The 27,745-nt window shown below is 32.9% G+C and overlaps 2 protein-coding genes across 4 annotated transcripts; one reads left to right on the plus strand and one right to left on the minus strand.

The window, feature by feature from the left end:
- The first annotated feature begins 501 nt into the window (after window positions 1-501).
- Window positions 502-13,879, plus strand: LOC148599090 (uncharacterized). 3 transcript variants are annotated; one of them, XM_088561802.1, is made up of 4 exons: window positions 502-557; window positions 9,812-9,971; window positions 11,226-11,552; window positions 11,871-13,879. In XM_088561802.1, exons 3-4 carry the CDS (start codon window positions 11,475-11,477, stop codon window positions 13,581-13,583), a joined length of 1,791 nt encoding a protein of 596 aa, XP_088417928.1. In that variant the 5' UTR covers window positions 502-557; window positions 9,812-9,971; window positions 11,226-11,474; the 3' UTR covers window positions 13,584-13,879. The 3 variants fall into 3 exon arrangements, with proteins under 3 accessions (XP_088417928.1, XP_088417929.1, XP_088417927.1); XM_088561803.1 differs by having other exon boundaries at window positions 502-9,971; XM_088561801.1 differs by lacking the exon at window positions 9,812-9,971.
- A 525-nt stretch (window positions 13,880-14,404) lies between these two features.
- LOC148599091 (perlucin-like) lies at window positions 14,405-23,990 on the minus strand. Its single transcript, XM_088561804.1, has 6 exons — window positions 23,888-23,990; window positions 23,138-23,235; window positions 19,202-19,292; window positions 18,699-18,807; window positions 16,681-16,809; window positions 14,405-14,589 (listed from the first exon to the last, which is right to left on the minus strand). The coding sequence occupies exons 1-6, from the start codon at window positions 23,922-23,924 to the stop codon at window positions 14,556-14,558; spliced, it is 498 nt and encodes a 165-aa protein (XP_088417930.1). The 5' UTR covers window positions 23,925-23,990; the 3' UTR covers window positions 14,405-14,555.
- Window positions 23,991-27,745: the final 3,755 nt, after the last annotated feature.

The raw sequence follows: 27,745 nt of genomic DNA on the forward strand, positions 1-27,745 counted from the left end.
TTTGTGATATTTTGTGGAGCAAGTGTTTTTCCTTTATAAAATACACATAATGCATGCCTATCCTAAAAAGGGTATGTTTTATTGTGCATTGGCCTTCCAGAACCTTCTTTTTTATTTTCATGTTGATTTGGTCCATCATATGACAATCATGTGTTTTTTTTTCTTATACTATGGTCATCAGACATATCGCTCAAAATTGTGAGTAACTATGTGCTAAATAGACAATAACCACATCATTTATCGTTGGTCTTCTGATACATAGATATAATGCATACCCAACCCCAAAAATAATGGACGTGACATAGCGCACATGCATTCCGGAATTTTCTTTTTTTGAAGTTGTTTATTTGTAAATATAACCTAGAATTTAAATATAACCCAAATAAACAATGTGTTTTCCATGGTGTTACTATAAATAACTTTTCTTATCCAATCATACACGATATTGTCTTGTTTACAAATAAGAGAATTGTATAAATACGAAAAAATTGTTAAAGAAATGACGTATTTTAAGGATTATGAAAAAGCCGGTGGAGGCTGATTCACATCATTATAAGGTAGGAAATTACATTAGCATGTTTGATTTAAGACTTTGTCTTTTACTGTATGCATCGTATTAACGCTTCAAAGTTATTCATAGAAACCAACTGTAGAACGTTTATTACAACAATTCAAGACGTTGTTAAATTATATAACAGACATATAATGAAACTAAGTTTTTGGTACATGTACTAAACAACAATGTCCTTAGCCTATCATATAATAATGTCCTAAGCTTATCATATAACAAGTTCCTTGGCCTATAATGTATTCAAAATTCATTTTGAATAGTCATTTGTACCATTTAATCTACGATTAAAGTCTTAACACGTTCCATATTATTTCGCTTGCAAAATTGTTTTTCCTCATTTAAGTCTCAGACGATTATGACTTCAGAAAATCCATAAAATATTCTTGTTTTGCTAACTGCAAAACTGGATTAATTTCATCCGACAAATTCACAAAAATGATATTTGATGATATTTCGATCTGATATTTTTCCTTTTGTTTTCCGTTAACTCATAACATGATTATTGGGTTCATTAAACACACACACAGTTCTTTACTTGTTGCTGGAAGTTTAATTAAAACCCGTCTAAAACAAACCCTTGTAGAATTTTTTCGATTTAAACAGTCGTTTGGTTTATTCAGGTTCAAAATTTCACTGACACGAAAAGATACAAAAAAGGATGTATGTGTAGATCGATTTTTTTCAGGGTTCGATTAAGATACTTATTATTTCGAGTAACAAATATGTTCTCAAATTGTTATGTTAGGTATGAAAACAAAACATGGGAAAAAAAATTAAGGGGAGATAATTTGCGGAAGACCTCGTTGTTGATTTTTATAGGGAATTCTAGGTTATTTTTTTCTTGCAATTTCTTGCAAAAAAAGAAATAGAAACCACCTCTTGTAACAGGTATAATACAATGTCTTAAACGTGATTTTACTGCCATGGCGGCCGAGTATGCGCAAAGCTCTTGGCTGGTATGTTTTAACCACTGATGCCAAGTTGCTCACAATTCCAGGCGGGTTCAAAATAAAGAGAATTGTCACTAATCAACAGTTTATTACGACTATACATAAAATACATGTTACAGGATGAAAAGTTATTTTGACATAAGAAAATTACGAAAACTCGCATATACGGTGCGCTCAATCAAGTTATTATCTAAAAGTTCTCAAAATCCTTAATACGGATGGGATCCATATGGTACAGGGGAGCAACAGAACAGACATCAACAATCGAGGAATTCTCGATAACTTCCTGTTAAGGCAAGTCACACTATCGTCAACACATACAGTCTACGACCTCGGACCACCGTCCGGCGCCTCGTACCATTGTCCGGACCACGATAACTTCCTGTTAAGGCAAGTTATACTAACGTCAATAATTCACAATAACCTCGAACCATTGTCCGGAACCTCGGAACATATTGTCCGGAATACAAATACTTCCTGTTAAGGCAAGCGTACGTCAAAACGTCAAACAAGCATCATCATCAACAGCAAGTTAACTTCCCGTTACGGCAAATTACAACTCTCAAAAATAATATTCCTCTTGCATCACTTGTATCGAAAAACACATCCTTTAACCGCATAAAAATAAATTCCAATCTTACATTCAGTCTGCAACCGTATATTCCTAAACATAAAATCTGCAATCCTCCTCCTCTCTCTCTCCTTCTTCTCTCCTTTTTGGCCAACTATAACATTGTATTCCACTACTAAATTTCAATCTCCAATCTTTTTTTAAAACTGAAAATCAAAGCCCTTATATACTTTTCAACACCAATTTTACACCAACTATGCACCGACTATTTCAATTATCATATCTTACAAAACTGACCTAAATTAAGCACCAATTCAACACCAACTTAGCACCAATTTCAAATAAATCAAAAACTTTGACAACTACTTAAAACAACATCCTACATGGGTAACATGATACTGTACTTCATCACCTTTCCTATAGAAAACCACTTAAAATCATAATAAAGATAAACTTCTGGATATAAGACTAACGCTACAATGACTAAATCAAAATAGGCTGATCTAGACATGCAACTAGATGTCATGAAAATATATACCTCTACATTACAACAGTAATATAAACAACATTTTATCGATCAGTTTTATTTTTTCTTTTAATCTTCATCAAATACACTATCATTGGTACACACTCATTTAAGTAAGTCGGCTATATCTGGCGGAGTACTGAACAATGTGGGAATGACAAAATTTCATTAACGACGTGATTTCCCAGTCTTTATAGATCAGTTTCCTAATAAAATACGATACTTCATGTTATTATATAGCATATTAAAGAAATTTAAAAGAAATCATTCTTAGTTAAAATTGATGCCTTCTAATTGACGTGAATTACATATTAAAGCAGAAACGTATCGAAACCAAAATTCTTTCGCTTCAAATATATGTTCGTCTACTGTGCAAAGTACATTTAAATAAAATTTAAAATTACTTTTACTGGTTTAGACAGGCATTCGGATCTTTCAGGTTCGGTTTTTAAAGGCTTTACTGTCAATGGCTGTATTTTTTTATCTGTACAACTCTGTTTTTTGTTTTGACTTGTCTTGAGATATGCGATTTTTGAATAATGTTTAAATTTATTGAAATATTTCATATATATATACCTAGCAATCACTGGATTTTGATGCATTGTTTCTTATTTTGATTTTTAAAATATCAGTAAAACTATTCCGGATAATTTCAATGGTCTACACTACAGCACAGTCCAAAACAATGGTCTACACTACCGTCCAAAACCCAAGTATCAATCAAGCTAAATATTTGTTTAAAACTAATTAAAACATATGGGGTCTGTTGTTAAACTTGTCATTAAAATTATCGTGTAATTAATTTTAATGAGTCATTAAAACTTAAATGAGTGATTAGTAAATCAAATGATTGAATTTTGTTGTTAAACTTAATTTAATCATTGCATTTGTTAATTATCTTATTAGATTTTAATTTTATGATTAAAATGCAAGTGCATCTCATAATGCACTTTAAATATAAACTTCTGGCACTTCCTGTTACTTTAATATAACCAAATATTGATAATGTCCTTCTTAAATATTACATTTTTATGTGACAAAAACAAGTTATAAAGTAAAATAAACTTGCACTTTGTTCATAGTCTTGCATTCAAGAAATATTATTTCATATTGTGGTATTTAAGTACATGTAATTGAGATTACATTCACTTCAACTTATTAAAAGTAAAATTTTTAACTTTTCAAACTTTGTTTACATTGTTTCAAGGTCAATGGGAGATAACTCTTTACCCGTGTTTGACTAAAAACAAGATTTTGCCCCTGATTCATTATCACAAACTGTGTAAATTGTGTTTTAATTATCTGATTAAAGTTTTAAGTCAGGTCCAGTAGGTGAATTAAATTTAACGACATGATAAGCAGTTTAATGATTCATTAAAATTAATGACAAGTTGAACAACAAGTTGATTACATGCTTAATTTTAATCAATTGATTAAGGTATTTTATTTGCTAATTAAGATTAACGACAAGTTGAACAACACATCCCTGAAAATTATACTCTTGAATACAACAATTTCTTTTAACATATTTTTCATTTCACTTGTTATATATTAAAATATAATTTTTTTTGCTGTACATACAAATTATTTTACGTGATTTTGGAATTTAAAAATAGCACAGTCATGGAAAATGCAAATTTCATAGTAATATATCTTTTTTGCTATCGTGTCGAGGTACCTCAAATGTACGCTTGATGAAATATTACATGAATAAAAAGTAGTTTGGTATTCCTATATATGCCCTGGACGAGGATATACTCTTTCAGCACATAAGTAAAGATTTCATTTTAATGAATTCCATGTACCAAGACGGGGATGACCAAAATAAAAACTAGTTAATTACCATACATTGTATGTGTAATATAAAATCACAATTAAACATTTTTTTTTTTAAATTTTGCAAAGTATGACAACTATCCAGAACGTTCCAAATTATTATATTAAATAATAATAAATATATTGACAATATTATATATGTATGTGTACGTCGGAGATCTTAAGTTGGGAAGGACCTTTCAGAAAGCACTTAACTTTTTTCAGTTTGATCCCCCTTTCAAATAAACTTTAGTGCAATAGTCTTACTACAAAAATGCAAAACTTGACCAGTGTAGGTGATGGTCAATACACTAAAAACCTGACCAGTGTAGGTGATGGTCAATACACTCAAAACCTGACCAGTGTAGGTAATGGTCAATACACTAAAAACCTGACCAGTGTAGGTGATGGTCAATACACTCAAAACCTGACCAGTGTAGGTAATGGTCAATACACTCAAAACCTGACCAGTGCAGGTGATGGTCAATGCGCTCAGAACCTGACCAGTGTAGGTGATGGTCAATACACTAAAAACCTGACCAGTGTAGGTGATGGTCAATACACTCAAAACCTGACCAGTGCAGGTGATGGTCAATGCGCTCAGAACCTGACCAGTGTAGGTGATGGTCAATACACTAAAAACCTGACCAGTGTAGGTGATGGTCAATACACTCGAAACCTGACCAGTGCAGGTGATGGTCAATGCGCTCAGAACCTGACCAGTGCAGGTGATGGTCAATACACTAAAAACCTGACCAGTGTAGGTGATGGTCAATACACTCAAAACCTGACCAGTGTAGGTAATGGTCAATACACTCAAAACCTGACCAGTGCAGGTGATGGTCAATGCGCTCAGAACCTGACCAGTGTAGGTGATGGTCAATACACTAAAAACCTGACCAGTGTAGGTGATGGTCAATACACTAAAAACCTGACCAGTGCAGGTGATGGTCAATGCGCTCAGAACCTGACCAGTGTAGGTGATGGTCAATACACAAAAAACCTGACCAGTGTAGGTGATGGTCAATACACTCGAAACCTGACCAGTGTAGGTAATAGTCAATACACTCGAAACCTGATCAGTGTAGGTGATGGTCAACACACTCAAAACCTGACCAGTGTAGGTGATGATTACTACACTCGAAACCTGATCAGTGTAGGTGATGATCAACACACTCAAAACCTGACCAGTGTAGGTAATGGTCAATACACTCAAAACCTGACCAGTGTAGGTGATGGTCAATACACTCAAACCCTGACCAGTGTAAGTGATTGTCAATACACTCAGAAAACATGTCCATTTTCTATTGTTTGTATAGGTAAACATTTTTTAGTACTTGCTTATTATTTCACCAAATCAAATTAAAAAAGGAATACATTGTTAAAATTTAAATGAAAATATTTAATCGAATATTCCATTCTGTCTTTACTCAATTTTGATTGTGTGCTTCTTCCGAGTTGCTTTTGTTACTTTGTATGTTTGATTTTAGTTACTTTATGTTCTTTGTTGTGTATGTCTGTTTTCCATGTTTGGTCTTTGTCCCTGGATTGCATTCTTTTGATTACCGCTGTAACCTTAGTTCCCTTTTTACTCTTTCAATCTTTATTTAATATCACAAATAAAATTTAATAAAATTAAACTATATATTTTGGGATATCATTGTAACGATAGGATGTACTGGAAGGGTATTGACTACAATAAATATCAATAGCTCCATTTTTCTTTGAAATTCAATATTTTTTACGTCTAGAGTTTTAGATATGTTTATGGAATATATAGATGATATATTGTATTAAATTCAATGACGATTTATTCTTTTTCTTATTTGTTTTTCATCATTCAAGATATCTCAGAAAAGTTTGGAAATTACAAAATTACAGTTCATCATGTGCTACAATGATTTAATCATAAATGCAGGAATACTTTCAATGATTCAGATATAATATAAATTACAATATTATTTTTGTCTTTTCTTCAATTTCAATGTGGTAAATTTATATTCAGATGCTGTATTTTTATATACAGATTATTTTGTCTCGCCTGTTTCATAAATATGTTTCCGGAATAAAAGATTTGTTCCATGTTATAAACAATTATTGTATTATAAAATCCCACATGAACAATAAGAAATACTAGATAAATCATACTGTATGAACTATTTCAGAGTAAATTTATATATAATATTTTTCATACCCTTCTATAAGTTTACGTTATCTTCCCTGTATCAATTTGATCCGATGGAGCAGTGTAGCGAATAGAGTCGTCACATTATGAGACGTTGTATATATATACTTAATTAATATTTTGGAATATGTAAATTTCTAATGGCAAAATACTTTATTCCAAGTTTAACCAGTAGAAATAAAGAACACATATACTTAAGTTGAATAAGGTAATATAGAAGGACATTAGTAAATAGGTATAAAAGAGCAATCAAAAGAACCAAGATTCCAAATTTATTTTAGATTTATTCTACCTTTTATTGAAAATATGTTATTACAACACAAACATGTAAATTTATTTCTTTAAGAAAATATGATGCTTTACCAGGGCTGTTGTCAATAAAACATGTATGCTAATTTGCCTATCTTGAAAAGATGAATATTTCTAAAGGAAGTAGTAGATGATAATTTGTTTATTTGATATAATACAAAAAATGCAAAATAGTCAAACATACTAATCATATTTTAAACAAATCGGGATCATGACCAACAATTTTAATGAGGACCCTGGTTGTCCCATTTTAGCATTTATTGATAAAGGGATAATATTTTCAATTTATATACGGGTTTTATAGCTACAATATTTTGTTAAAAAATTGGCAGGCCAATTACTGTATAAATTGAATTTTTTATAGTACTCTGGTGATAAATACAAATAATTTGATTTGTTCTGTTTTTGATAAATTAAGGAAATACTAGATTGTCTTTGATACAGGTGGCATTTATTGGTACAAATGCAGAAAAAATCTGGTATATAATGAAATCCTGATAACTATTTCCCCCAATTTAGTTTCATTCACACCTAATGGGGTTTATTTGTATGTATTGTGATCTCCATTCCACCACATATCAACTTTTGTCAATATTTATTTACAATTTACTTCATGAATTGAAAAAAAATATATATTTATCTAAATGGATATGCAAAAATAGTACCGATCAAAAGTGTTTGTAGAACAAACTGTCAATAACTAATATAGCAGTATATGGCTCTACTGTTTTAATATAAATTGAAATAAGTTTATGATGGTTGTTGCTCAGTAACAAACTTGATACATGTGAGTCTGGCTCCACTTAAATTGCAGGAAGATGTCCACGTATTGCATGTTTGTTACTTTGTACGTATTATTTTTGTTATTTTTGTTGTTGTTGTTGTGTTTGTCTGGTCTTTGTCCTTGGATTACATTCTTAGACTTCCGCAGGAATCTTGGTTCTCTTGATTACTCTTTGTCAGTTTTACTGGATTGTCTACCGTAAATCTTATTTGTCATAATCACATCGTTTTTTTTATTTCATTTTGACTTTCGCATGTGTGTCTTTTTGTGATAATGATTTTGTCACGACCTTGTTTACATTAATTGTCGATCAACTAAGTTAAATTACAAGTTTCTTGTAATCTTTCATCTGCGTCAGGATTGATTCCAAAGGACCGTTTACATTTTATCAATGCATGTGTGAAATGTTTATTATTCTGCTTTATTGACGTACTCTACTGAGCTCAAGTTTAAAAAGTATGTTTATTATTTTGTGAGTAAACAAAGGGAGGCAACGTGAGAAATGCATCCAAATGCCACGAGGTCAAAGTGTGAGTTGATTTTCTTTTTCTTCTATTCAACTTTCCCAAATTCTAAATCTGTTCCAGAAACGAACTTTGATATCATTTACATCATCAATCCACTATGGAAGAATATTACAAACTCTGGCTGCCCATTTCAAATGGTAGCAAACTCCGATCTAGACTAACTTGTAAGGTATTTCGTAAAATTGTATAAAAATAGGATATTCAGTTAATAATTCATACTTTGTTGTGTTCAGTGGATACTGGTATAATCCATTAAATATATTCTTTTTCCACTTCTTATATACCTGGCCATTTCGTATCATTAATATATCGGGCCACCAGGAAACTTATTGTTTTACTTCGCTTTACTTGAGATAATCGTAACGAGCTTTACTTTACAAGTGCTGGACATCTTCTGAAGTGAAATGCAGCTTTTTATGAGGAGTTTCCTTTAAGATCTGAGGTAACAGTCTAGCAATTTGATGATCTAATCTAAATCTGTAAAGACGAGTTTAGAGTTTTTCTATTGGGTTGTGATTTGTGTCAAATGAGACACATTTTGTAATGAAGAACATTACTCTTAAGGATGTAGTTTCCATCCATATCTTGGGCGTGAATGCTTGATTCAGATTTTTTATTTGAATTTTTCACAGCGATGAACACTTAATATTTAGAGACATACGGATATCTAATATATTATTTTGATTTGTAATCTGCTGAAAAAGTTCATTGATTGTTTTTGTTGGTATGTGGTGCCCAACATCATGTCTTCATGCTTCATGAACAATTACTGAATACCGAATTACTTGTTTGATTCCTCCATGGTTTCGTTTATTTGTTCAGGGATGTTCATATCCCACTTTGATGGTTCACTGGCATCTTGCCAAACAAATGTTGGGGCAGTATCTTCACCATTCGTTAATTCTTTGTTTAAGTGTCAAAACACATTTGATCTAACTCTAATCACATTTTTGTGTCAAACCGAAGAATAATATATTTTTCACACGAATACGTAATCACATGTACAAAGTAAGCAAAAAGCCGCATTCCCATACATTGGATGCAGCTATTTGTTTGTCTGTGGAAGTCCTTACATCAAGTTGGTCAATATGCTTAATTCATAGGTTAAACTTTTTAAATTTCAATTCATGGATCATTCTGTTGTTTACAATAGTATATTGGCGACAGTATCGCCCATGCAATTTATTCTATAGGCATTGTGTTCTGTATATTAATATGTAACCCACCAAGGCCGGTGTAAAGAAACAACCAGTCAGTAATACTCTCTATCAATATTCGAGGTGATGCCCCATCAAAAAGTGTAGCAAATTACTGTTTTCATCCATTAAATGATAGGTAGACTAAAATAAGAAATCCAATTAGTTATATCATATAGTTGTGAGAAAGGATTACTTCATATTTCAAAATACAGCCATTGCATAGTTTTTTTTGGGCGAAATAAAAGCAAAATTTTGAACAGGTAATATTTACCAAAAAAAAAAAAAAAAAAAAAAAAGAAATCAGTCAATATACTTGACTTATCAAGATTTGTTTCTTTCTAATTGAGATAATCACTTACTGACTGCTGTTTCAGCCTTCTTGAAAAAACATCGTGGGATAGACTTTTCCGTGGTTTGTTTCAAGGGAAGACTAATCCATATAGGTTTCAGAGGATTGACCAGATCATATGGGTTTCAAGGGACAGTGTAGACTATGTTGGTTTTGATGCTTACAAGATTCATGTTATTTCTCACGTACGTACGAACTAAATCAAATGTATCTTCTTCATTCTTCTTAGTTTAAATGCATACATTAATAAGACATATTTCAGTGTTAAGACCAGAGATTTACGGGACCAGATTGTTGACCCATAATTAAATTAAGCTAGGTTAAACTGACCACTATAATACTTTTAAAGTCTTCATCGTAGTTGCCTTCATGTAGTATCTGTTCGGAATTGACAAGATAAGTCTCAAACTGGTTAATTTAACAACAGACCAAATAATCGCTTCTAAATTTACTGTTTCACTACGCATGCTGAAAGGCTCTTCAAAAAGGCTGTGAAAATGGTTAAGCTCTATCAAAAAGATTGCAAGGTATCACGAACAAACAGTGATTTTCTTTCTGTTCTCCGCCGATGTTAATTCTCCGTTACTCATTCTGATGTTAAATTGTTGTTATATGTTTCTCCGTTAAATTGTTAACTCCGATAATGGACTTTAATAGCTCCAATATTTTACTTTAATGGCTCCGTTAATTTGTATTTCTTTATCTAATATTTATATGATTATTTCTTGCTGTAATTTCGCGCCACTTGTTTACCTATATAAATGCTGAATATTGTAAAATTGTTAGATGGCCTTTAGATGAGACGAAATAAATGTTGGACACTGTTTTGGTGTTATGCTGTTATTCTGCCATACATGGATATAAAACAAATCAATATTGTGATCACAAATACATTCGCAACACAAGGTCTTTATATTTATATCAGGAGCAGAGTAAACGCTCTGAAATAACAAAACTACTTTAGTGCACTAAATTGAATTTACCTTAGAAGTCTTCAAAGAAACGATTGATGTGCAAGAGAAATAAATGGAGATTCTCAACAAAAAGTTAGAGCACCTGGCCTAATTTCTAGAGTCACATTTTTGGCTATTGTATTTGTTATCGACTTTTTTTGTTTTGTTTATTTCTGACTAGGTTTCTTGCATTGGCTGAACCATTCCACTCTAATATTGTTACTTTTTAGGTTGTCACAAATTGTGCAGGTTACGACTTTATATTAATAAGTTATGAGTTTTTTTTCTCTGAAGTCTGAAATCTCTTATGTTTAGAACAATTCTAACTATCGATGAGAGTCGTTTACGGATTTAGGAGAAAAAAGTCAATAAAGACATTTCCTTCTCTGCAATACAAACATGTAAACTCTGTAATTGCTTATTACAATCGAATACATAATCCAGTATTAATTTTCGTAATTATTTATATTTAATGTTTTATTGTAGGATGATACACATAACACAAAAGAAGACACAGACGATGTATTCCGACAAGAAACTCCTGGTTCGTTCCAGACACAGCAACAGACGACAGCAGGTGAAAAGATAGATAATACCATCAATGATGAAGAATCAACAGTTTCAAATAAAACCAGTACGGGCAGAAGACCAGGAAGACCGCCCTCTAACTTCACACCACATCAGCGGCAGGAACAAAGCCGCCAAAGTGCACGTGCTTGTAGAACCAGGAAAAAGATGAGATATCAGTACTTAGAACAACTTGTAAAAGCAAAAGAGAGGTCTGTCTTTAAACTTAGAGGGGAGCTGCAAAAGGTAATTTTTGTTAGATTTCTACACATCTATCAATGGAGAGAGAAATAAAGGGCATTCAGAGGTCAGCATTACACTACAATGATGTTTAATATTCTGTGTTGTTTTAAACTTTTTCACGTTATGCAAAGATTTATAAATTGTTCAACAAATATATAGAAGATGCGTTTTGTGAAGAATAACTTTTCAAGAACAAAAACGCAAATAGAAAATAAAATGAAATACACACACACACACACACACACACACACACACACACACACACACACACACAGGAAAAAGCCTTGAACATAAAGGAGTTTTCTTATACTTTACTTTCAGCATCGTGAATGGTGTGAGTCAATTGATCGAGGGGAACTGCCTAGTGATCTTGTTGAAGATATAAGCCACACGCTTAAAGAAAGATCTGAAAAGATACTACCTAAATCGTGCAAAACTTCATTAAATGTTACTACAATGTCTCAATCAGGAAGCAGTACGAGCACTTTGCCACAAGGGAAACAAAATAGATCAAGACTCTACAGTCTTCTTACAGGGACTACAAAAATACCCAGTAGAAATACCTTATCATCACCAAACATTGAAAGCAAACAATTTACTGGTGAGTGTAGCTTACCTGCATCAAACAGAGAATTTGATATATCCTCATCACCTCAACAGGATCGAACAAACATAGCTAAACAGATCATTCCAAAGCAAGTATCACAGCTCGCGACCCAAGTAACAGGGAAGACCACCAGAGCAGTTACTAAAAGTTACTCATCGATACCAATCAATAAAAATTTCCAATCTTATCCGCATTTAGAAGGAACATCAATGCTTTCAGCCCTTCTTTCAGGAGAATTATCGGAAAGGAATCTAAGCATAGAGTCGTCAACACCATCTAGAAAGTGCTCCACTTTATATCATCTTCTTACATCTCATGATTCATCAGCAACAACATCCACAAAGGAAAGACAGACACCGTCATCTGTAGAAGAAACGCCTACTTCTATGTCAATGACGGTAGCTGTACAGCAATCTGAAGAATTATCAAACCAAACATCTAACAAACTGATTGACAATAATCAATTAGATAAACAAATGGATATATACAAATATTTAGCCCCCGAAGACTCTAGTCCGTCATCCCCCTCAGATATGGAGTTAATAAACTGGATCATGGAGAACGAGTCTGACCTTCTCTTGAATTCGTCGCCGATGGAAACATCCACCATATCAAATAATTCAACGTTGACAGAGGACATCGAGAACGAACTTTCGTCATGTCTGAACATAGATTGTTTGGACACTCAGACTAACACATTAGGGGATATCAAAGTTTCTTTTCAAGATAGTTCTATATCAAGCCAACCCTACAGTAAAGCAATACAAATATCTCATCGGTCAGATGTGCAAACCTCTTCATATCTCAGTCCTTCCACACAAGCCAATCAGTCAGAAATTCAACATTCAATTGATCTGAATACCAATGAACCAATACACCAACCCTTTGTAGATTTCAGCACACAACAGTCTGCCAATCAGCGTATACATCAACCTTCATTAGATCAGAGACAGTTTTGTCATACCATTCAGTCTCAGAACCAACAACCTATCAATTATAGCATACCGCAGAGTACCCATCAGCCTCTTAATCATCTCCAGTTTAACTTTGGACAGCCTCACCATACCATACATTATAGATCACAAAGATCTGTTAGTTTTCCGGGTGAACTTAAAAATTATCACAATCCGTTAACTTTTAGTATGTTGTCTGCACAGACAATCCAGCATGTTCACTCTGAAGGACAACTAACTCATCGTTTCATGCAAAGATCAACAAGCCACCCAGATGTTCAGATTGCTCAAGGGAATATTGGCCTTAATCCATTTACCAGATCTTCTCAGCACGAGTCAGGTATTACAGGACAGCGTGATGACATTAACCAATGTAGCCATGCCATAGTGGAAGAACAGAGTAAAACTACTGACACTCGATATGCCCGATCATCTATGCCCAGTTCTTTAAAGTACCAAGATAAAAAGCCATAAAATGAATCTGTTTAATAGCGTGATTAAGTAGTGTCATAATAATTTTTAATACGTAATATTTCTTAATGTTTACCCCGGTGATTTGTTTTAATTAAGTTTTGAAATACGGAATCCGTCGATTTTGTTTTAGCTATCATTGTTTTGTTACAATTTTTTACTTTCCTCATTATGTCAATGGCCTTTTATATTAACGATTAACCATTAAGTTTCATTGCTGGAATTTTGTGTTGTTGTATTCTTCTGTATTCATGTTGACCTCGACAGACGATAAATAAAGAAATACCAAAACGTAACAAGCCTCCCTTCTTAAAAAAATAAAAAATAACAGAAATAATAAATGAAATTTAAAAAAAACCAAGTTCTCCAATGCAGATTTGGTGTTACTTTGACACATGTTATCTATCAATTTTTGAACACCTGTATACTGTTTCAATACTTCAATACCCCCTTTTTTCGGGAAAGGGGGTTTGGGTTGACACCAAACTAAAACAAAGCATTCAAACAAAAAGACAAAACAAACGTCGACAATGAAAATTTGATTTGAATAACTTTAGTACTTTTTTAGTACTCGACGGGTGTTTCTAGCAAAGCAAAGGACGCTTATCCTACCAGTGCACCTGGTCCATGCTCTCCGTTTTTAGTGGAGTCCGAATTGCTCATTTGCTTTTGTTACTTTGTATGTATTATTTTCGTTACTTTATGTTCTTTGTTGTGTATATCTGTGTACCATGTCCGGTATTTGTCTCTGGATTATTATCTTTTGCTTACCGCTAGAATCTTGGTTCCCTTGATTACTCTTTAACAATGTACTAATCTAGTCGTTGAAAATACTGCGCTTTAATAAAAAAAAATCCCTTTTCTATGTGTTTACCTTGCATAAATGTAGAAGAACGACACCTTATATTCTAATTTTGGGTAAAGAGACTTAATAAATTCATATGTAAAAAAAGTTATCATTTGGTAGTTGCTGTCTCACCCGATGATTGTACCTCCATCTGGCTCGGCACTGAAAGTATATCAAAATTAATTGAAATCAATAACAGGTACGAATTAAAAGGAATATATACAAACATCTAATCATAAAGAAACAAACAATACAAGAACCAAAAAAAAAACAAAAAAAAAAACAGAAATTAAAACAAAACATATACAAGCAAACACAGGAATAAACCTTTACTAATCACTTGATATATGCTTAAGGTTTACTGACTAGTTCTGAAATCTGATATCTTAGAAGAGTTAAACTAATGATATCCAGGGTATACATAGCTTCCATTAAATGTTTCACACTTGGCCAAATCATGTTTTGTGCATAAGCAAATTTTTCCTCGTTTGTATTATAAAGAGAAAATTTTATTGTATTACATAATTTGTGGCTTCCGTTTTGACTTGACGGATGCAAATACCTACGAGACGCGTGGCCAGTTAACACCATTTGGGACCATCAGATTCAACACTGATGCCTTCATGTACTCTTTTCCATCATACAGATGCTGTCCCTGCAGAATCCGCCAGATGATGGCGGTTTAGAGTAAATGTTATCTCAACATTTTTGTTTGTTCCAATTTAATGTTAAATATGCAATGATGTCAGGAAGATCAGGGACTTTTCGTTGTTGAAACAGAATATGAACTCAAAGTCCCCTCAACAAATCAACTAACTTATGAAAAGATAAAAAGAGTTATTTTTCTTAATTTTAAAGTTTCCAATTCACCTGTGCGAATTATTTCATTCCTATCCTGGATTACATTCTTTTGATTACTGCTATAACCTTGATTCCCCTGATTACTCTTTTAGTAAATTACAAACCATCATAATTTTATAGAATACATCAGATCTTTTAAAGGATGAACATTGTTTAAAAACAAAATTTGGAACATGCCACCAACTGTCTTGATCTTAAATTGACACCCACCCCCTAAATAATCAACAACATTAAATATTACCATATGAGTTGTAGACTGAAATAATTGTTCACTAAATATATGAATACAATGAACAATATATTGTTCACAATTTTTGTCTGCAATTTAATCTTTCTAAACCATTACCAGATGTATATAAGAAATGTATTACACAATTAAGGCTTAGTAGCCATAGTCTGGCTGTTGAGAGTGGTCGGTTTTCTGCAGTGCCTAGACAAAACAGATTATGTAGATTTTGTAAGGATGACATCGAGGATGAGATGCACTTTGTAGTGAAATGTCCAGTATATCAGGGTTTCAGATCGTATTTTATTAAACCATATTATTGGATCAAACCATCAATGTCTAAGTTTATACACTTAATGAGTTCTTGTAATATCAAAGAGTTATTGCATTTGGGTAAATTTATATTTCGTGCTATGAAGTTACGTTCTGACATGCTATAATTTTACACAGTACCTTCTGCTTACTAGTATCAGCTAGAAATTATTAGCATTTATGTATTATAGTGTAACCTATAGTTGTATATGATTTGGTTAATAAAGATTATTAATTATTAAGAATTCATATTTGAAACATTTTTTGTATTCATAAATTGCTTTAACCTTTATTAATTTTTTTCAACATTTTTGCTTTTTAACAATTCTTATTTAATTTTTAATTCTTCTTAAATTTCATAGTTTTCCTCTTCTCTTTCGTCTACCCAGAACTTGACTTTTTATGAGCAACTCGGCGGGTGTTTCTAGAAAAGTAGAAGACGCTTACCCTACCGGTGCACCTGGTCCATGCTCCAGTTTTTAGTGGAGTTCAAGTTGCTCATTTACTTTTATTGCTCTGTGTGTATGATTTTAGTTACTTTATGTTGTATATGTCTGTTTTCTATGTCTTGTTTTTGTCCCTGGATTGCATTTCCTTGATTACCACTATAACCTTTGTTCCCTTGATTACTCTTTTCTACCTGATATTTTCTATCTTAGGCAACTGTAGTGATACTTAAATATCGGCAACGTTACGTCAAATCCTATATGACATCATCGATAAACTGAATAACGTCAGCTTTGAACGTGTCGACAGAATATTTCATCTCAAAATGTTGGTCTCACTGTGTTATGTTCTGTCTCGTATTCAAAACTACCGCTATTCTGTATTTACGTAAAGATCTTAATACTTACAGAGCTTGACAAATGAAGTTCTGTCTAACCTGACATTGGTAATCATTCCAGTGCACTCCGAATGAGTATCTGACCTCCAAACAGTGCTCAGTTGTCCCCGCATTGTCTGGCTGTCCAGGGGTCCACGCTCTGTATGTATATACACAAAGTATAAATATCTAGGCAGTGTATTTCAATGAATTTTTCAACTCCATACAATGCTTTTTTTGTCCATGCATTTTCTGAATGTCTAGGGGTCCACCCTTAGAAAACCACAACAAATATAAATATTTAGACAATGCAAAGTTGATATTGCATATAGTATCTAAGCCTGGGAACCACAAATTTGAAAGGGACATAAGCCGGAGAGTATTTTTCGTTTACATTACGTGTAAATCTGACTAATTAAAAATGATGACAAATATTGACAAACTTCATTTATGCTCGAGGTTTTTTTTCACTGAAATCAAAACTGAAATAAAATGCTGATGATAGACTGATCAGATGCCAAAATTGCAAAAGCATACTATGTCGGTGTTGCACATTTCGATTTTCTATAGCTCCATAGGGATGTTTTGTTTTCAGTTTTAAATTTCATTGTACCTTACGACGTGTTTTCATTTGTTGTCCCTTTTATATCTGTTGCACTGTTTTGTCCACTGATTTTGCCTCATTGTAAATTTGGTATTGTATTTTGTGAAACTATCCTTGATTCTCAGAAAAAGAAATATTTTATTTTTTTACCCTTTTCCACTTACCCTATTTTAATAAGTATTTGATTGAATTTCGTCAATTTTCACCGTGTCACATTTCCATTCCTCTTTCGTCTATCCCAGATATGACGTTTCATGAAAAAGCAGAGGACACTTACAATACCGGTGCACTTGGTCCATGCTTCTTGTTGTTAATGGAGTTTGGGTTCTTTATTTACTTATGTTTCTTTGTACGTGTTTGTTTGGTTTACTTCATGTTTGTTACATTTGTCTATTTTCCCAGTCTTTTCTTTATCATTTGAATATATTCGTTTAATTTCCGTTCTAATCTGGTTCCCTTGATTACAGTCAGAACATAATGCAATTATTTTATTATAATGCATCATTCATCGGACGGACGAATGTTATTGCCTATAAAAATGCTAGGTATACAGGACACAATTTACTTCCGCACAACTTTAAGGTATGCGCAGATACTTCTACGTAGATTAAATTATTGCTATTTTCAAATTTATATTGGACATTTAATTCATGATTGGATTCCAAATTAACAAAACACAACCCAATCATCTCTCATGCATATATGTATATATGAAATCAAACTTCAAACAAAAACAATTTTCTTGCAGTAATAATTTGATAATTATGTCACATTTTAAACCAGTGTCAGATTTATCAAGCATAGACAACAATTCTTGCAGGACTTTTCGGTATTTAATCACAGTTCTTACCGGTGCACCTGGTTCATACTTCTAGTTTTTAGTGGAGTCCGCGTTGCTCATTTGCTTTTGTTACTTTGTATGTATGATTTTAGTTACTTTATGTTATTTGTTGTGTATATCTGTGTTCCATGTCTGGTCTTTGTCCTTGGATTGCATTCTTTTGATTACCGCTAGAACCTTGGTTCCCATGATTACTCTTTACTTAAAGTTTTTTTGTTTAAAAAGTAGAGTAATTTACAATCAAGTTACCAGTTATAGGTTAAGAGTTCTATCTTAACGAGTACCAGGTCATAGGTTTAGAATTCTATACTTACGAGTATCGAGTGATAGGTTTAGAGTTTTAATCGTATGAGTATCCAGTGATATATTTAGGGTTCTTTACTTACGAGTATCCAGTGATAAGATTATTAGTTCTATGCATATGAGTATCAAGTGGTAGGTTCAGAGTTCTATAGTTACGAGTATGCAGTGATAAGATTAAGAGTTTCATAATTACGAGTATCCAAAGATGGGTTTAGAATTCTACACTTACGAGTATCCAATGATGGCTTTAGAGTTCTATGCTTACGAGTATCCAGTGATAAGTTTAGAATTCTGCACTTACGAGTATCCAGTGATGGGTTTAGAGTTCCCATTTTCTCTCATCCATCTCCATTCTCCCTCTACCAGTAGATCTGATCCATCAATCCAGTAATTCTCTGGATGAATTGCTCCTTTAGAAAATAGGAAAGTAATGATATAGTTCACAGGGATATAAAAAAAAATGAATGATCATGATATAAAGGTTGTATTACAATGATTCTTATAACTATTTGTATTAATTAAGATATTATTTCCTAACAAAATTGAAGTTTTTATTGATTGTCACCATGTTTTCATGACTATCGAAATACCAATTTATTTTTGTAAGTAAAACAAATTACTAAACAAAAAGAAGCGATGAAAGCAGAACGAAAAAAAGTGTCATTGTCTCCGGGACAGAAAACATCAGTATTAATCGGACTGTGTCATCATGTTTTACACGAAAAATAAAGCACATAAACAGATTAGGATTTATAGTATTTGGTAAAGATTGACATTATTAACTGTACTAACAAATGAACCAACCATGATGTCTTTTGATAATTCCTTCAATGATAGCTTCTTCCGCCGGTGATTCTATAACAGCCAGGTCAGCTCCAAGAGTATTACATAATCTCTACAAATTTCAATTTGTTATTCAGTTTGAATGATGCTGGACGTTAATCATTGATCCTCAGTGAGAATGAGCATGAGAATATCGTTGAACTATTGGACAACCTAACTTGAAAATAATTATGAAGTAAAAATAAAAACTAGAGTGACGAGGGAAAGTTGTAGTGCGGATTTCAGTTAAAATCTTTCCTTTGCAGAACAATAACATAACATAACAAATACAATTATTGATGAAGTACAATACAAGCGATTGTGCGTATTTGAAGAAAATTTCCATTTATCAACATTAGATATCATACGTGGCAGCCGGCTTTTATTATATCTGTTTTATAAGTGTAAGGTGTTGTAATGGACAGCGATATTAATGGATCATTGGAAAAATCATCACAACTGCACCACCAAGGAAGCTCAGTAATTCGTCATTATAGCAAGTTGCTAATATTTTTCGCCCATTAGGGTGTGGTGGTATTATTCGTTAGCGCATTGTTTTTCATCAAGGAGTGCAATTGTTCTGCACAATCCTATTTTATTTAGGAATCATATTTGGCGTCTTTTTTTTCATTAAGGGGGATACATTTATTCTATACCTCTGTAAGTATCAATTTTTTAAACCTGTTCAACTGATATTTTGTCTGTGGTGATTGATGTTTTCCTGGACTTTTGTCATTAGATATTGCTTTAATTTGATTGGTTTACATAGACAAAGCCAATTATGTCCTTTCGACAAGTCAACGTAGTCAAGTCTTTTGTGAAAAAAATAGATATTTTTGCTGATACAGTCCCTTAATTACCAAACTATTCCTGTTTGGATTTAAATTAAACAATGACTAGAACGTTTTGCCAATTTATGTGTAAACTTAATATGATATTCATTTTATACTATATTTTGAAAACGAAATATGATAAACAAGGGTATTATGGTGTGATGAATTATTGAAAAGGTAGACATATCTGCAAAACATGGTCTTTCATTTTCTTGTGTGTGTATGTATTAAAGAGTTATTTTCATAACGATGCTTACAATATCTATATCATGAAAATTTAGGTACTATCATTGAAAAAAAAAGATGATTCACACATATCATAAATTATGTTCCATTTTTATAGCAAAGGAATTGTAAATTTTATAAAACATTGCAAAAACATATTTGGTTCAGCACTTGTGTAATACTATGTAATATCAATTTATCAATATGGATTTAATATATAATATTCCCAACGATGTTAGAACTGTCAAATTTGCGATGCAAATTTTGGTCGTTCCCTCCGCGGGACTCGAACTCGTACTGCTGTGACATCTATGGCAACACCGCCTGCACATAGTCCAGCGCCCTAGACCACTTGGCCAGCTAGGCTATACTAAAATGTAGCTTTCGCTGGCCGGGTCATTCCTCCTCGTAGGATTAATCTAGGGCTGCAACTAAGTACACGATGTATGCTAGTACGAGACAGCTCATTTAGATGTTATTATGTAGGATAGATGATCAAATTAATGATGCATGTCACAACAAATCAATATTATACAACGTCTCAGAATGTGACGACCCTATTCGCTACACTGCTCCATCGGATCAAATTGATACACAATTTTTTCGCTCGTGCCATCAATCAACATCTTTCAATTAAGTTCACTCACGAAACATCTGCTACTAACATCTCATTCCTCGATACTTCCAGTACCTTATCGAGAGAGATCTCTCCATTGACCTATACTCAAAACTAACTGACACACATCAATATGTTACGTATAGGTCCGTGCAGAGCTCTCCCCCGATAAGGTGTTGGAGGTATCGAGGAATTAGATGTTAGTAGCAGATGTTTCGTGACTGAACTTAACTGAAAGATATTGATTGTTGGCACGAGCGATAAAATATACATTTTTTGCAGCATTTACAAATGCATAATTATATCAATAATTTACACAACGATGTTAGTTCAATAACAAAAGTTGATCTTAAATTATCTTAGCAGAGAACGGTCGTCTTTAATGCACCTGAATGTTATTTTTATTTTGTAAAGCGAAGTAATTATGTTATGAACAATGATCGTTTTTGCAACTGCGATGGCAGGTCTTAAAAGTTATGACATCATTGCGGTATTTTATAGGGAGTTACCTTGTGCGAATCTACATCATTTATTATGTTGACCTTTCACCCTTAATTCATGGACGAAAACAATTATCCATGTTTTATCTTTCTGTAGTATTTTTTATTCCTGTTAAGGAGGTAGGTCTAGGGTAAGGAACAGAACACTTACAAATCATTGGAACGTTTGTATTCAACATTGGACACCAATCTCATGTAAGCATTAAAGTAACTCGGATTGATTTCATTCTGTTTAAAATGAAAGCTTTATGGGATTTGGTGAAGTTGAGTATAATACAAACATATAACTAATTACAAGATTATGTCTCTTACCCTAGGTCTTTCGCCTTAAGGTTCTGATTCTAGGCATCAGTTTTGTATTACATATATTCCTGAGCGGGTGTACGTCAAAACACGGAGGCTAAAAATATAGTGCGCTTCCTTTTTGCCTTTTCCTGTTTTTGTTTCTTGGCAAATGGCTATCACTTTCATCAGAAGTACAGGGTAAATATCCAGCTATGACACTATAAACTTGCTTTTGAGGAAAAACAATATTTTCATGGAAAATAATGCTTCAGGAATGGGGTCTATTTTATGAACTCAAAATAAAAGTGAAAGTAGAAAAAATCTATTTTTAGTTTGACCTGTCCTGGTGTACCAAAGTTCGTGCTTTTTATTCTAAAATGGACCTACAAATTATTTTGACATTTCTTTAATTGAAAAAAACATGGTCAAAAGTTAGATTGAAACTCCTTGTCTATTTTTTTTAAAAAATCATGAAAATTTAAGGTATACTATAGAAGCCTATGGGGTATAGAATACAAGACTGAGACCTCTATTGATATAGGTATTTTCAAGTTTGTTTCATTTTGTAATAGATATTACATTGTATTTATAAGCAAGAAGTTTTCTCTAGTGCACTTTATTACAAATGCTTTTATTATCGCAGAAAGTATGTTTATATGCTGTAATATATACGATACGTCTTTTATGAAGTGTATACAGATATATTGCAGAAATATTTATTTGCACAAGACGTATAATAATATTTCATCAAGATTATTTCTTTGTGTGACTGAAAATGTATTGCTGAGGAATAATCATATTCACCATTCCAACAATTCAATCATTCAACATTCAATCATAGATGAATACATTTTGTGTTGACACCGCTCTAAATTGCACCTATTGTAAATTTCCCTTTATTGTGAGATAAAAAAAATGTTAATCTGATGTCGGTTGTTTGTAGCATTGATATAAGAACTGATTTTCATCTCTCATTTTCTTTTACCATTTTACCATAAATTATATCATTTGTTTGCTTCATGTGCGTTTTATGTTTTGTTTTGTTTTTAATTTGTGTGTGTGTGTGTGTACTTTGCCTTTATTCACAATATAAATAACAAAAGTCTTGCTGTAACTTTTGACATCTTTGATAGTCAAAATGATTTTCATATCATCGTCGTTTACAGCAAAAAAGGTTTATTTTTATTGGCCACTCCACATGCTCCACTATAATTATTATTATAACAGAATAATTCAATTTCAGTAGGGTAACACGTTTTCTGATTGGATAACAAACAAATGCTGTCAAAAAGGCTTCTATGAAAGGGATTTGCATATTTTGCCTCGTTTATAGCATCACTACAGAATATTTATTGTCGTCAATTACCCGAATTGAGGTTTATGTTTACATAGGGCGAAGATTAAGTTTTGAGATGAAAACATGACCATGATGACATATATGAAGATAAAATATATTAACCTTTGCTTCGGGCCAGGTAGCTAACAATCCAACAGCTTTGTAACATTGTGTTCCGTGTCTCTCAAACGCCTCAGGACAAAGACTACGTACGGTGGAGACTGTAAACAATAAAGACGTACCGTCAGTGCACTGTGTGCTTAAAGGATACACCATTAGAAGCCCATTAGCACACATATGTTTTTACGTAACGCAAAATTGAATGACCCTTAACAGAAAACATAGAATTAAGAAAAAAACGTACAAAGCAACACAAAGCAAATGAGCAACTCGGACTCCACTAAAACCTGGGAGCATGGACTAGGGGCACCGGTAGAGTAAGCGTCCTCATGGCATTGATCGATCAATATTTATCAAAGTAAGTCAAACGATAGCTTCTATGTAAAAAGGCATCGGAAGTTTGGTTCAAATATGTTTTCTATTCAAAGTGAAGTGCCTAGTGAATGTTCTTCACAATATACTGTAATCCATCTGAAATATTCTGACACTTCTTTTCGTTTTTCAGGACATCAATTTCACTTATATTCATTTTTGTACCTAACACCAAAAAGTGAAACGGACTCAATGGCAGCGCTTTTTTTCGATTCTTTAAAATGTTCACCTTGAGAAATAAGTTAAAAAATTGCTGGCGGAAATAACTTGGTTAACAGTATGAATATTATTTAGAAATGTCCAACTCAATGTTTTCAATTCTAACTTTTATCAACGTCATCTGTATCGATCTGCTTGAATTAAGGACAACAATGAACTTACATATGGAGAGAAGTATAACAAGTTCCAGTCTTGTCATTCCGCTTCTTATCTTAAATAGATAAAACTGTACAGTAAAACCAGTATAAACCGATAGTGATAAAAAAGTCATATATCGTAAAGGCAAACTCTAGAAACAATCTTCTTAAATATCCATTTCAGGACGAGAACAATTGACCAATTGAATATAACCTGCTTTGTACTAGTCCAATAGTCGGATCTTAGCTCATAGAATCAACAGCTCGCTGGAAGGCATGCCAACCCACTCAGCACATTATTCAGATTCCGAACGATCCCATCGTCACTCTAACCCATTGAATACCACGAGCTTGGCGGAGAAGAAGTGACTACTAATCTTTAAGTCTTTAGTGTGACTTGACCTGGGATCGGACACACGACCACCAGCTCTTGAAGCAAGCAATCAACCTTGAGACCAATATAATAAATCGGCAAGGAAAGGACAATCCATTCGAAAATTGGTTAACTTATTTATTAATATGTAAGAAATCTTAAGAAATAATTGAATATAAACAAATGCTATCAAAGAGTTCAATGGCTTACACACACAAACTACATCGACAACATTATGTTGATTATAAATTTAGGTATTCGCTTCGAAAATTCTACGGATGCAACTTGATCTGACCCTTAAACCTAAAAAAGATTTGGTATTCAACAGTTTCCCCATGTCATATTAATTTCCCTCTTTGACCAAACATTTCAATAGAATGATGCGTGGGTAGGAAGAATGAAAAAAATATTCTACGGAGTAACAGGATGAAACAGTTGTTGTTAGGTGATTTGTGTTGCTTGTATCTGTGTTATTGTGTTAATGCTTATTATGTTATTGTGTCATGAACTCGTGGATCGTTACGGTGTATCCATCTGCGCCATGAAAAATGATTTTTTCAATATTCATAGTTTTCCTTTCCTCTTTCGCCTGCCCCGGACTTGACCTTTTATGAGCAACTTGGTGGGTATTTCTAGAAAAGCAGAGGGCGCTTACCCTACCGGTGCACCTGATCCATGCTCCCAGGTTTTAGTGGAGTCCGGTTTACCCATTTGCTTCTCTTACTTTTTATGTATGATTTTAGTTACTTTATGTTCTTTGTCGTTTGTTTTCCATGTCTGGTCTTTGTCCCTGGATTACATTCTTTTGTTTGCCGCTATAACCTTGGTACCCTTGATTACTCTTTGTACTGTGTGTGTCTGTCTATTTTTGTCTGTAATTGTAAATGTTTTTTTCTAAGATTTGGACACATTCAACCAATTCAATTTCATTGAAGGAACTATGTAACGTTGACGTTGACGTTGTCAAACATTGGTTCTACCTCAGGTCATGATGATAAGCACAAACGGACAAAAAAAAAAAAAAAAACAAAACAAAACAAAACAAAACAAAAAACAAAACAAAACAAAACAAAAAGAAACAAAAAATACAAACAAACAAACAAACAAACAAAACCCATAGTCACAACTAACTTCTGTGTGTGTCCTTGATATTAACGTTAACGTATACGTTTATTTACATGTGCATGCGTGTTAAGTGTGTGATGACCTTGAATAAAGAAAATACTGGCTCTCTATAGAAATAATAATAAAACTCATAGATAGATAAATGATAGTAAAATCGGCTTTATTCCATACTTTGACCACCAGACTCTACTATATTAGACAATGTGCATATAATAAATGAATAACCTTAAATAAGTGGAGTTAATGCTATATCCGTTCTAATACGTAAGGCACCAATTATTCATGTCACTATCAATATGTCCCGATATTGGTTCAGAAATGTTTTATATCAGGAGATTAAGTTTGACTATAGAAAACAATTTGTATGTTAACACGCTTGAAGGGAGAATGTTTTTTTTATTTACAGGCAAAAATGTTGAGAAAGCGAAAAATATACCTCAGCCATGTATTAAAATGTATGGTGTTCTTTAAAACCTTCATTTACCTCCTTAAATGTTACCACAATAATGACATCTTAGGTTCTGTTTGTTTCTAACGCAATGTGAAAAATAATATATGAAGGCTTTTGAATGCATCATATGTAACATCTCAATTAATTTGCTATTTTGTTAAAGAAAACACAATTAAAAGCTATTTCCTCTTTACACTTTAATTAACAGAAACGATTTTTCAAATCAAATTTGATTTTATGGTTAAAAGGGAGCCATTTTGTACGTTGATCTAGAAAAAATATTTGAAGTGTCCTTCAAATTGTCAGAATTGTCGAGAAACAAATCTAATCAACATATAAGTCCACTCCCACATTGTTTTTATACACTCCCGAAGGGAACGTTTATGGTTGTATTATCAACTTGGTTTTGTATACTTATGGCAAGAAAAAGCATCAATATCCGCTTTGTAGCTGCATTTTATGATGTTGAGAGCCAACCCAGTCTCGGAACATATTTGCTAGTTTCGGTAATTAAATACAAATCGAATCATAGCTTTACCAAGATAGGGTTGGCGTTATAGTCTGCAGTATGGCGCCCGGAAGTTTACGAAAATTACGTAATAAATATTACCTATAACAATTGCGAAACGAAAACGAACCAAAACGAAACGAAAATAATCGATAAAAGAAAGAATCAAAACGAATCAATTCGATAACATGAATCAAATCGTTATAAAAACATAATCAAACTATACAAAATGAAACAGAATGAGGCGAAACTAAATGCAACAAAAGAAATCTTTTAAGACGTTTCGCAAATTATAAGAACCATAATGTTACCCAGTGCCGGACAATTCGACCCAAAGACATTTCGGACGATAACAACCAATAATTCCTTATGAATGCATAATGTTAACCAGTGCCGGACAATTCGACCCAAAGACATTTCGGACCATTACAACCAACAATTCCTTATGAATGGATATTTCGCCCAATAGACATATCAGACCATGACAATCAGTATAATGCTTTGGGACAAATATATATCATTACAAAATTTGCCATACTTGAAGGACATAAGTATAAAATATCAAATCAGAGCTGACAAAAAATATCGAAGTTGTTTTAATTAATGTTTCTTCGGGAGCGTTAAAAGGTTTCATTTTCATCATATTATAATTAATGTCCATTCTATCTAGTGCGTTTGCGTCGATTTTGAAAACATTTGTCAAATTTATAAATTTAGTAACAAAAACATGATCCTGTAACTCCTTACTAATAATCTAATATACTAGCAACATATGTGCTCATAAAGACAGTTCTTAAGACGCGTCAAAATTATGCTAAAACGTTTGTTTACCCCATTTTTACAATATTCACCACATTCTTGTCACAGATGTATAGTGTCTTACAACACATAGTATGTATTTGACAGCTTTTATGTACGTACTTTACAGTCCTTGAACCAATTCATGCAACTATAATTCCGATCAATCATCGGTCACCGATCGCGATCAGTTTCAAATCATCATCGATCCGTCAAACTGATCTGCTAAACCTGTTTTCGGTTCCGTTTACATCACATGACCGTTGTACGGTTAATATATTTACGGGTTCGTTTGTTTCGGTTTTCAATTTTAACATATTTTTACTGAATGAAACAAATTTATTATTTAATTCTTTTTCTTTCACGTAAGTTATTTCTAGGAAATACAAATTTTAAATGGTAGTATATTAAATTTGTTCCTATGCACATTTCGTCGAACCAATTCATCTGTCATTTACATAACAAAACCGTCATCAAATCAATCACCTTTCATAGGTTTGTTAGCGATCATTCTATCGTTGGTCATTAGTCCGCAATCGATCATCAACCATCGCTCTTTGATCCGTCCAATAGAGGATCAGTTCAGGACTACAGTCGATTTGTCATTATCCGTATCATGCAGAATATC

Source organism: Perna viridis, chromosome 14 (genome assembly GCF_037379345.1).
Source record: "Perna viridis isolate PV_CMFRI_1.1 ecotype Kerala chromosome 14, ASM3737934v1, whole genome shotgun sequence".
Taxonomy (NCBI): Eukaryota; Metazoa; Mollusca; class Bivalvia; order Mytilida; family Mytilidae; genus Perna; species Perna viridis.